Source organism: Zea mays, chromosome 1 (genome assembly GCF_902167145.1).
Source record: "Zea mays cultivar B73 chromosome 1, Zm-B73-REFERENCE-NAM-5.0, whole genome shotgun sequence".
Classification (NCBI taxonomy): Eukaryota; Viridiplantae; Streptophyta; class Magnoliopsida; order Poales; family Poaceae; genus Zea; species Zea mays.
The window spans coordinates 253069341-253081685 of record NC_050096.1 but is presented as its reverse complement, the minus strand read 5'-3'; the positions used below and the strand labels follow the sequence as shown (position 1 = coordinate 253081685).

Here is a 12345-nt window from a genome sequence, read left to right as displayed (position 1 = left end):
ACTTGGCTTCAAGAGGGAAGCCAAGAACTTAACAAGCCATAAGGCTCCCATCTCCGCCAAGGAGAAAGGGAAGGCTCCTATGGCAAGTAGTACTAAAAAGAACCATGCTTTTATGTACAATGATAGAAGACAGTCTCATAGGAGTTGTAATGCTTATAATGCTTTTGATTCACATACCTATGATTCTTATGCTATGTTTGCTTCTAGTTCTTCCTATATGCATGGTAGAGATATGCCTAGGAAAAATATTCATCATGTGCCTAGAAAGAATATTGTTCATGTTCCTAGGAAAGTTATGAATGGACCCTCTACAATTTATCATGCTTTAAATGCTTCCTTTGCTATTTGTAGAAAGGATAGGAAGATAGTTGCTAGGAAATTAGGGGCAAAATGCAAGGGTGATAAAACTTGCATTTGGGTCCCTAAGACAATTGTGACTAACCTTGTAGGACCCAACAAGAGTTGGGTACCTAAGTCCCAAGCCTAAATTTGCCTTGCAGGTTTATGCATCCGGGGGTTCCAGTGGATTATCGACAGCGGATGCACAAACCATATGACAGGGGAGAAGAAGATGTTCACCTCCTACGTCAAGAATAAGGATTCCCAAGATTCAATCATATTTGGTGATGGGAACCAAGGCAAGGTGAAGGCTTAGGCAAGATTGCAATTTCAAATGAGCACTCTATCTCTAATGTGTTTTTAGTTGAGTGTCTTGGATATAATTTGCTATCTGTTAGTCAATTATGTAATATGGGTTATAATTGTCTATTTACAAATATAGATGTGTCTGTCTTTAGAAGAAGTGATGGTTCACTAGCTTTTAAGGGTGTATTAGACGGCAAACTTTATTTAGTTGATTTTGCAAAATAGGAGGCCGGTCTAGATGCATGCTTAATTGCTAAGACTAGCATGGGCTGGCTGTGGCATCGCCGCTTAGCACATGTGGGGATGAAGAACTTACACAAGCTTCTAAAGGGAGAACACGTGATAGGTCTAACCAATGTTACTTTCGAAAAAGATAGACCTTGTGCAGCTTGTCAAGCAGGTAAACAAGTGGGAGGAGCGCATCACAGCAAGAATGTGATGACCACATCAAGACCCCTGGAGCTGCTACATATGGACCTCTTCGGACCCGTCGCCTATTTAAGCATAGGAGGAAGTAAGTATGGTCAAGTTATTGTTGATGACTTTTCCCGCTTCACTTGGGTGTTCTTTTTGCAGGATAAGTCTGAAACCCAAGGGACCCTCAAGCGCTTCCTAAGGAGAGCTCAAAATGAGTTTGAGCTCAAGGTGAAGAAGATAAGGAGCGACAACGGGTCCGAGTTCAAGAACCTTCAAGTGGAGGAGTTCCTTGAGGAGGAAGGGATCAAGCACGAGTTCTCCGCTCCCTACACACCACAACAAAATGGTGTGGTAGAGAGGAAGAACATGACGCTCATCGATATGGTGAGGACGATGCTTGGAGAGTTCAAGACCCCCGAGTGCTTTTGGTCGGAAGCCGTGAACACGGCTTTGCCACGCCATCAACAGGGTCTACCTTCATCGCCTCCTCAAGAAGACGTCGTATGAGCTGCTAACCGGTAACAAACCCAATGTATCGTACTTTCGTGTATTTGGGAGTAAATGCTACATTCTAGTGAAGAAGGGTAGGAATTCCAATTTGCTCACAATGCCGTAGAAGGGTTTTTGTTAGGTTATGACTCAAATACAAAGGCGTATAGAGTCTTCAACAAATCATCGGGTTTGGTTGAAGTCTCTAGCGACGTTGTATTTGATGAGACTAATGGCTCTCCAAGAGAGCAAGTTGTTGATCTTGATGATGTAGATGAAGAAGACGTTCCAACGGCCGCAATACGCACCATGGCGATTGGAGAGGTGCGGCCACAGGAACAAAATGAGCGAGATCAACCTTCTTCCTCAACTATGGTGCATCCCCCAACTCAAGACGATGAACAGGTTCATCAACAGGAGGCGTGTGATCAAGAGGGAGCACAAGATGATCATGTAATGGAGGAAGAAGCGCAACCGGCACCTCCAACCCCAAGTTCGAGCGGTGATTCAAAGGGATCATCCCGTCGACCAAATTCTGGGTGATATTAGCAAGGGAGTAACTACTCGATCTCGATTAGTTAATTTTTGTGAGCATTACTCCTTTGTCTCTTCTATTGAGCCTTTCAGGGTAGAGGAGGCCTTGCTAGATCCGGACTGGGTGTTGGCCATGCAAGAGGAGCTCAACAACTTCAAAAGGAATGACGTTTGGACGTTGGTGCCTCGTCCTAAGCAAAACGTTGTGGGAACCAAGTGGGTGTTCCGCAACAAACAGGACGAGCACGGGGTGGTGACGAGAACAAGGCTCGACTTGTGGCAAAAGGTTATGCCCAAGTCGCAGGTTTGGACTTTGAGGAGACTTTTGCTCCTGTGGCTAGGCTAGAGTCCATTCGTATTTTGCTAGCATATGCCGCTCACCATTCTTTCAGGTTGTTCCAAATGGATGTGAAGAGCGCTTTCCTCAACGGGCCAATCAAGGAGGAGGTGTACGTGGAGCAACCCCCTGGCTTCGAGGATGAATGGTACCCCGACCACGTGTGTAAGCTCTCTAAGGCGCTCTATGGACTTAAGCAAGCCCCAAGAGCATGGTATGAATGCCTTAGAGATTTCTTAATTGCTAATGCTTTCAAGGTTGGGAAAGCCGATCCAACTCTTTTCACTAAGACATGTGATGGTGATTTGTTTGTGTGCCAAATTTATGTCGATGACATAATATTTGGTTCTACTAACCAAAAGTCTTGTGAAGAGTTTAGCAGGGTGATGACGCAGAAATTCGAGATGTCGATGATGGGTGAGTTGAACTACTTCCTTGGGTTCCAAGTGAAGCAACTCAAGGACGGCACCTTCATCTCCCAAACGAAGTACACGCAAGACTTGCTAAAGCGGTTTGGGATGAAGGACGCCAAGCCCGCAAAGACTCCGATGGGGACCGACGGTCACACCGACCTCAACAAAGGAGGTAAGTCCGTTGATCAAAAGGCATACCGATCAATGATAGGGTCTTTACTTTATTTATGTGCTAGTAGACCGGATATTATGCTTAGCATATGCATGTGTGCTAGATTTCAATCCGATCCTAAGGAGTGTCACTTAGTGGCGGTGAAGCGAATTCTTAGATATTTAGTTGCTACGCCTTGCTTCGGGATCTGGTATCCAAAGGGGTCTACCTTTGACTTAATTGGATATTCAGATTCCGACTATGTTGGATGTAAGGTCGATAGGAAGAGTACATTGGGGACGTGCCAATTCTTAGGAAGGTCCCTGGTGTCATGGAACTCTAAGAAACAAACTTCCGTTGCCCTATCCACCGCTGAGGCCGAGTATGTTGTCGCAGGACAGTGTTGCGCGCAACTACTTTGGATGAGGCAAACCCTCAGGGACTTTGGCTACAATCTGAGCAAAGTCCCACTCCTATGTGATAATGAGAGTGCTATCCGCATGGCGGAAAATCCTGTTGAACACAGCCGCACAAAGCACATTGACATCCGGCATCACTTTTTGAGAGACCACCAACAAAAGGGGGATATCGAAGTGTTCTATGTTAGCTCCGAGAACCAGCTAGCCGATATCTTTACCAAGCCTCTAGATGAGCAGACCTTTTGCAGGTTGCGTAGTGAGCTAAATGTCTTAGATTCGCGGAACCTGGATTGATTTATAGCATACATGTGTTTATGCCCTTGATCATGTTCCTTATGCATTTCGTTGCTTACTTATGGTGCTCAAGTTGTACAAACACTCCCCGGACCTCACAAGTCCTTTTTTTGCAAGTAATGCACATATTTAGGGGGAGCTGTGCTACAACTTGACCCTTTGAGACTAACCATGTGCTTGAGTTTGCTTGTTTTAGTCTCAAAGGAGGTTTGAAAGGGAAAAGGTGGACTTGGACCATGAAAGACTTCCACTGCACTCCGATGAGAGGGTAACTCATTCCAAGTTCATCTCATGTACTCTTATTGTCTTTGTATTCTTATTAAAGATTTTGGTGAGGCAATGGGGTTCTGGGGCCAAGATTAATCCCGTTTTGGTGCTTGATGCCAAAGGGGGAGAAAATAAAGGCCAAAGCGATAAATGGATCAGCTACCACTTGAGAGATTTTGAAAATTGTAGAATAGAGCTTTTGGTTTGTCAAAACTCTTTTATTGTCTCTCTTGTCAAAAGTTGGCTTCTTGTGGGGAGAAGTGTTGATTATAAAAAAAGGGAGTTTTGAAATCTTGAATCAATTTCTCTTGGAATGACTCTCTTTATGTCTTAACATGTGTGTTTGACTTAGAGATAGAAATTTGAGTTTGATTTGCAAAAACAAACCAAGTGGTGGCAAAGAGTGATCCATATATGTCAAATTTGAATCAAAACAATTTGAGTTCTTATTTGAATTGATTTTGTATTTGTTCTACTTGCTTTATATTGTGTTGGCATAAATCACCAAAAAGGGGAGATTGAAAGGGAAATGTGCCCTTGGGCCATTTCTAAGTATTTTGGTGATTTAGTGTCCAACACAAGTGCCTAAGTGTAAAATGGTGGACAAAGTACAAATCAAGGATAAAGGTATGTTTCTCGGACTTAGTACATTGTTTTAGAGACTAATGTATTGTGTCTAAGTGCTGGAAACAGGAAAAATCGAATTGGAATTGTCTTGGCTCGAGCAGCCAAGACTCTGCTCAGTCTAGGAGCACCGGACTGTCCAGTGGTGCACCGGACAGTGTCCGGTGCGCCAGGCTGGCTCGAGCGAACTGGCCGCTCTCAAGAATTCACCGGCGACGTACGGCTATAATTCACCGGACTGTCCGGTGTGCACCGGACTGTCCGGTGAGCCAACGGTCGGCCGGGCCAACGGTCGGCCGCGCGATCTGCGCGGGACACGTGGCCGAGCCAACGGCTAGAAGGAGGCACCGGACTGTCCGGTGTGCACCGGACATGTCCGGTGCGCCAACGGCTCCAAGGCTGCCAACGGTCGGCTTCACCATAGAAGGAAAGAAATCGGGCACCGGACTGTCCGGTGCGCCAGGCGACAGAAGGCAAAAATTGCCTTCTGGATTGCTCTCAACGGCTCCTAGCTGCCTTGGGGTTATAAAAGGGACCCCTATGCGCAAGGAGGAGAAAACCAAGCATTCCTAAGCATTCTTGATCACTCACACTTCATTCTTGCGCACTTGTTCGACATTCTAGTGATTTGAGCTCCGTTCTAGTGTGCTAGTCTCTTGAGCTCAAGTCTGGGTCTTGTGTGTGCGTATTTGCTGTGATCTTTGTGTCTCGTGTGAGTTGCTAATCCCTCCCTTGCTCCGTGCTTCTTTGTGAACTTCAAGTGTAAGGGCGAGAGGCTCCAAGTTGTGGAGATTCCTCGCAAACGGGATTAAGAAAAGCAAAGAAAAACACCATGGTATTCAAGTGGATCTTTGGACCGCTTGAGAGGGGTTGATTGCAACCCTCGTCCGTTGGGACGTCACAACGTGGAATAGGCAAGCGTTGGTCTTGGCCGAACCACGGGATAACCACCGTGCCATCTCTGTGATTGATATCTTTGTGGTTATTGTGTTTTGTTGAGACTCCTCTCTAGCTACTTGGAGATTATTGTGCTAACACTTAACCAAGTTTTGTGGCTTAAGTTTTAAGTTTTCCAGGATCACCTATTCACCCCCCCTCTAGGTGCTCTCAACAGGTTCACCTCATCCATTCACATACTTGCTAATAAGTGTTAGTCGCCCTGTGAGCTGATAACAGAACAACAATCGAAGCCCCACAACTTGGTAACTTGAAGGTAATTGACTCAACAATCAAATTGCAAGCCCAAGTTATGCTACTCACAAAATATATCATGACAGTACAACATATTGGTAACTTGAGGCTCCAACATTTAACCCACATATGATCCTCAGAAGACTGTTTGTGCAATAATGGTCTGACCAATTCAAAGTGCTTCCTCTAAAATTCACTTCATATACCAAGATCATCACTCTTCTTTTCCTCTCCTAACTTCAATACTTTTTTGGTAAACGAAAAAGGATATGTCTGAGACAAACTATTGTTTTTTGCCTTTTCCAAATAATTAATCGATGCTACACATAGTTCAGCATAAGACTTCACAAATTATGCAAAATAGGATTTTGGATTAAACAGTTTGTCTCAGACATATCCTTTTTCGTTTATCATAGTCTGTCCCCCCATCTGGGTTTGGTGTTCCTTGTGAACTCACCAACGAGTCTGAGCTGAACAGCTCATCTCTTTCAAGCTTAAGAAGGGTTTCTTTTTGATTTGCCTTTCAGCAACGGCACAACTTCAAGCATTGTTGTTCTGTTTTCAAATTCTGAATGAGTACAGAATAGCCCAAACTAAGACCATTCTTCTCAGTTCAGATTCAGAGAACTTGTCGCTCAGTTTTGAGTCTGCAATTTCATCATATCTACCCTGCCTTGCCAGCGGGAGCACCCAGTTTAGAATTCCATATGTCTTATATGAAACAAGTTGAACTGCAATGCGTCACCAATCTAGCTACCATAACTGAACTGGTATACAATGGAAATACTTCGTGCTCTGTAGTTTGGACAGCTCTAAAAACTTTACTGTTAATTCGTTATATAAGTTTAGAACTGACGGAGGTGTAAGGAATAATAACTGGTGAGTTACGAAATCAATATATACATTGTGGTTGGTTCCTTTGCCATTTTTATATTGTGTCCTTGCTGGTTTGGTCGCTTGGAGGCTAAGCCTACCCCCTCTGTCTTCGGATCCTGGCTTCGCCCCTGATACCTTGTAAACTTACAAATTTCACAAAAGAATGTGGTATGGCCAATTTTGTTCGGACATAGGACAATCATAAAACAATAAGTTTCATAAACTAAAGTACCACACAAAATAGACCATGTGCTTTACATGGTAGCTCGGGAAATAGCTTTACATGGTACCTGATTTTTGCTTAAAGTTCTTGCAATTCATCAATACTTTGGACCATCATCACAACATAGCAATCCCGACAAATGTATTGTTTCTCACAGCATTTGTCACAAGATAAAACTTCGAATAACCTCATACATCTTAAGACAGACATTAGCTGCAGGAAGGCAAATGAGGCATTGTAGAAAATGGATGTCTTTAAATACTAGCTGAGCCCAGCAGAAATTTTATCCTTAGGTATGTTCTAACTAGCAAGTTTCCAGAATGCAACAGTTTTCAAGGACAAAATGTGGTGATTTGGCAGTGAAGCAATTATTAAACCTTTCAGTAATACTTCCAAAATTCTGTTTAATGGTATCATAATTTTTTTAAAAAAAATCTACAATATGTACAGTAAGCTAAGAGAACCCATTTTCTATGCGCGATTCGATTTGCTATTTGCCTATGCACAAGCGGTGGTTTGCAGTGCCCAAGTGCTTTGTTTGTTCTGTTGGATGGTATTGAAGGAAGGAATTGAGAATCGAAGTTTTGCACTCATCTCCTTTTGTATATACTTACTACCTTCTATCATTAGGCTGATTAATCTGCATTTGTTCATTGGCTATGATGCAAGCTACACCAGAGTATTGGACTGTCGTTGTAGAGTTATTTTCAATGAATTATTGAAGTGACAAATGTGTGCGATTTCTGGTACATTTCAGTTTGTGCGGATTTGGTAAAGGGAGCCAAGGACAAGCATTTGAGGTTAAGGGACCTGTCAGGATCCCTACTAAGGATCTCCATATTAAAGTGCGGAAGGTATCAAGATGTTTCCTAGCCTCTGCTGTTGAAACTGTCTGCTGGTTGGCTTTGTTTAATTTTACTGATTGAGTTTTTAGTGCTTTCATTAATAGGAATACATAATACATTGATTTGTTCACTATTCGTTAATTTAAACATGTGTTAAGCATTAAAGTGCTCGCAGTTCACACAATATTATGCTATTGTAAATTTTAGTTTGATTAGTTTGGTGTTTTGGATACCATTTTTTTTCTTAAAAAGATTTTTCTTACTACTATAACATGTAAAACTAATGTATCTATCCTGCACCATGGGAGGTGATTTTTATTATTTACGTTATTATCTACTCCCTGTGTTCCTAATTATTGGTCACTTTGGCTTTTCTATAGTTCCATAGCTTTTGGTATGCACCTAGATATACAAAGTATCTCTATGTATCTAGAATCTAAAAAACCAAAATGAGCTATAATCTGAAGTAGAGGCGAAGGCTTTACCAATGTACCTTGTTTTATGTTACCCTGTTTTCTGGGTAGCAATTTGTGTCAAATTGTGGTGGGAATGGGATTCATCATTCATGCCATATAAAGTACACTGTAGCGCGGTGGCTATCTGTTTCAAATTGTGGTGGGAATGGGATTCATCATTCATGCCATCTCAAGTACACTGTCGCCTTAGTAACTTTAGACTTCATCTTCTGGATAGTAATAACTGATCCTTACTGCATGTTGCTTCTCCATAGTTCTCAGTTCATAGATGAAACACACCAAATAACAGCTGTGACATTATAAATAGCAAAAGTATGCCTGGTCTTGCAAATTTTTAAGCCTAAAATCTATCCAATGACACTGATGAGTGCTATGTATTGTGTACTCATGTGGTTACAATATACAGTTCACCTGCTGCTGCTGGTTATTAATGATTCGTGTATTTGCCTCATAGGAATTTTATTTTTCAAAAGTAGCCTGATTGCATCATAGTGAATTGATTCTTTCTGCCTAAGACTGACCTTATGGTACAAAGCATTTTCCTTATATCATCGTTTCAGAATTTTATGGCAGCTTTAGACACAACGAATATGCATAATAAAATTCACCTACAACGTATATGTGTTGTGAAATTACCAGGATTGGCTCTTGTGCTACTAGCAACCCTATTCTATGATTTATATTGGCATAGACATACATGTAATATATTTGTGCATTCTTGATTCCACTTGTAATTTCTGTAATTTTCTCCTAACTGATCTATCATTGTTGTCAGTCTGCATATTAAATACACGATACCTGTTTAAGAGACTACTTGTTTTTATGTGGTACCTGTGGTGGAGGATCTGGTTAGTCAGTGATGCTAGTGTGCTGTGTTATATAGGTGTCTGGACAAGCAGCAACAGTTCGTGTGACGGCTGACAGGTGTGCCTTTTACGACTGCAGATTCCTCGGTTGGCAGGTACTTTCCTTTCTTTTACCCTATTGGCTGTATGAGTTCATTGTTTTTTGTTATTTCTCTTTTTATTAGTTCATTTTCACGCTAGCTGTAGGTGCCTCATCACATTGTGCTATTTATTTGATGTTTGCTTCTTCGAAAAATGCCCTAGCTTACCTGAGCTTCCAAGTCGTATGGAGATATAAACATAACTGCCATTATTTAGTTCTATCGTTCTGTTACTTACAGGTATTCTAATGTCAGCGTGCATATTACATAAGTTTTCTCCTTATCTGATCTATAATTGACACACTAATCAGTAACTAGTATAATATTCCAAACTTGTGTGTATTTCGGGGTATTTATTGGGGTAGTGTAAAGTTCATATGCATACTTCCTGTATATAGAGGTTGATGCTATTTATGTAATGATAGTGGGAAGACTTAGCTAATAGTATGATTTGTGTACGATGAGTTGCATCCGTTCACAATTCCCTTTCTCACATGCTTCTCTTCCTTCTATTTTGGATCTGCCATTAAATACAATAACAAACACTATCTACTGTCCAACCCAGGCATTCCAGGCATCTTCCTTGAACCAGGCATCCCAGACATCATGCCTCCAGTTCCTGACCGATTCATTGGAAATCCCCCTCCAGGTGAAAGGGGCCCTCCTGGTGAGCTACGGCCATTCCTAATGACAGATGCTGCTCTAGGGCGTAATCCAAGATTCTTTTCTGCCTCAGAGTGAATTTCACTGATTATCTTGGCCTTAATCTGAAAGTCACAAACAGCATAAGTTCCAGAATAATTTTACAATTAACTGAAAGTGTGGATATGTTCTGAACTGAAAATGTGGCTATGTTCTGTGACCTATGTATGATATATGATACCAAGAATCATTCAAGTGATGAATCAAGCATTAACTTCAATAAAATTCATGCCGGTATATCAAAGTAACATAATGATTCTAAGTATGCCATTAAGTCATGTAGTATATGTGATGAGATCAAGTCATATTTAATGTAATGTAGTTAATGCTTATATACAGTAACAGTAGTGATTCTAATTACCTCCTCACGTCGAGGTACCCAGTTATTTGACTGGAGAACAATCACATCACGAACCATAAACCTCAAACGTGGTGCAATTAAGCTGGGGATTCATTGTTAGCTCCTTCATCTGGAAAATTTTTATCTGTAATCAGATGGCTCCCGTCGGGCAGCAAAGGTGTTGTCGTCGACATCGCAGCAGAGGGGCTCTCACACCGTGTAGTTATGCTGGATGGTGTCGATGTCCAGGCCCTTGAGCTTGACCACCGACTCCACGTGGCCCTTGAGGGTGTTGAGCTCCCTCAGCCTCGCGATCTCAGCTCGTCTCTTGGCCTGCTCGGCGATCTCGGACAGCTCGCGGTAGCTGCTCTTGTCGTTGAACAGCGTGTTGGAGGAAGCCTCCGGCGGCTGGAGCCCGTGCAGCGTCCTTTGCGCGGTGGCCCACTGCGCCTCCCTCTCTCCCCGCCCGTAGTCCTTCTTGGTGGTGAAGGCGGCCGGTCTGTGCACATGAGAACATGTTAGCAAACGCTCCTACAATGTCCCGCTCTCCGGCGACTACTGGGACAGAAACAATCCTACCTTGTTCTCGAGGAGGTTGTCCCATGCCCTGCCGCTGAGCACGAAGCGGATGAAGAACTTGATCAGGTCCAGGGGGAAGTAGAAGACGATGCTGTAGAGCCAGACAACACCAGCCCAGCCGATACCCTTGATCCTGGCGAAGCCCCAGTTGGCGTAGACAGCGAGGAAGGTCGCAACCTGATGAGCAGGCACAGCTTAGGCATGCGTTCCACGACCATTCAGCTCACATGCATCATGCATGCAGCCCGGTACTTACAAGTTGAGCGAGCAGGAACGCGGTGACCAGGAGCAGACCAGGGCGCTCCACGAAGGACCAGCTACGGGAACGGGTGACGAAGATCAGAGCCTGGCTCACGATACTCACTTGGAGGTACAGGGCGGACATCATCTTATGCTCGCTGTCCCTGATCGACCTCACACCGAATTTGTCCTGCGCAATGACATGGTGGTGAGAACAACCAGACAGGAAAAAACTCTACCGATCGATGCAAAGTGCTAGGGAGTATTTTTATCGAGAAGAAGTCGGTCTTGTGCATAGCCCAGAAGAAAATGACAGTCATCAGAGCAAGGTAGCTTCCAAGCTAGCACGATGCCCGTAACAAAGATCTCCTTCAGCTTCCAACTGTCGGGCAACGGAGATGGCTTAACTCTGTCCTTAGAGATGGTCATGATAGTACCTGCAAAAGGGAGAAAAGACGGTGAGAAAAATTGAGAAGCGATGTCTATACTATGATAGTACTATTAAAAAACGATAATACATACCGTCATTGAGAATGGCAATGATAAGAACCGTGAAGGGAGAGAAATCGTATTGCCAGATCAATGCAATGAGCATAAATCCAAGCTGTAAAACAAAATACACATTAGGTTGCAGACACAACGAGCTTTCCGTTTATTTTATTTTTTTTAAAAAAACATGTCAGGTACATACCACTATATGGATTGTGATGGAAACTGCATAGATCTGTTGATTCACAAGATGAAGAAAGGAAAAGAGTCAGGAGATAGATCATGCATGCTACCATAAAAAAAGGGAGGCAGGAGAATATATGCTTAGAAAAGAACTAACGGAGTAGCTCACCAATTAGCCGAATATTTTCAAGTGTTCTAAGTTTGACCAACCGTTCTTTGTCTCTTCTTTCCATCCCTTGGTCAGGGCCAGTTAATTTAGCAATTCTCAGCTCTTAAGTTGCTAGCACCTTAAAAGGCTTCCCGACATTTGGGCTGACCAGGGCACTTCAGCCTTAATAAGAGCAGGGGGTGATAGGGCCAACCTGAATTTTAGGATAGTGAACATGGCAATTATGATATGAAGAGTTGCATCCGTTCACAATTCTCTTTCTCACATGCTTCTCTTCCTTCTATTTTTGATCTGCCATTAAATACAATAACAAACACCATCTACTGCTCAAATAGAAAACACCATCTAACTACCAAATTTCTGCACCAATAAAATTCACCTACAACGTATATGTGTTCACTGGACTGATGATCCAGAAGTCATCATCAAGTTAGAAAATTGCCAATCTACCTTGTTTGGTTTATTTGGAATGGTTGAAAACTCACCACTATATTAG

General features: G+C 42.8%; 1 protein-coding gene across 1 annotated transcript; it reads right to left on the bottom strand.

Moving 5' to 3' along the window:
* Positions 1-10049: 10049 nt before the first annotated feature.
* Positions 10050-11765, bottom strand: LOC118473225 (plasma membrane ATPase-like; the record flags this gene model as incomplete). Its single annotated transcript, XM_035961995.1, is given in 7 exon segments — positions 10050-10688; positions 10761-10945; positions 11025-11198; positions 11281-11352; positions 11354-11445; positions 11531-11612; positions 11700-11765. Coding segments are annotated over 7 exon segments (960 nt in total), but the record flags the coding sequence as incomplete, so codon positions are not given.
* Between the last annotated feature and the right edge of the window lie 580 nt (positions 11766-12345).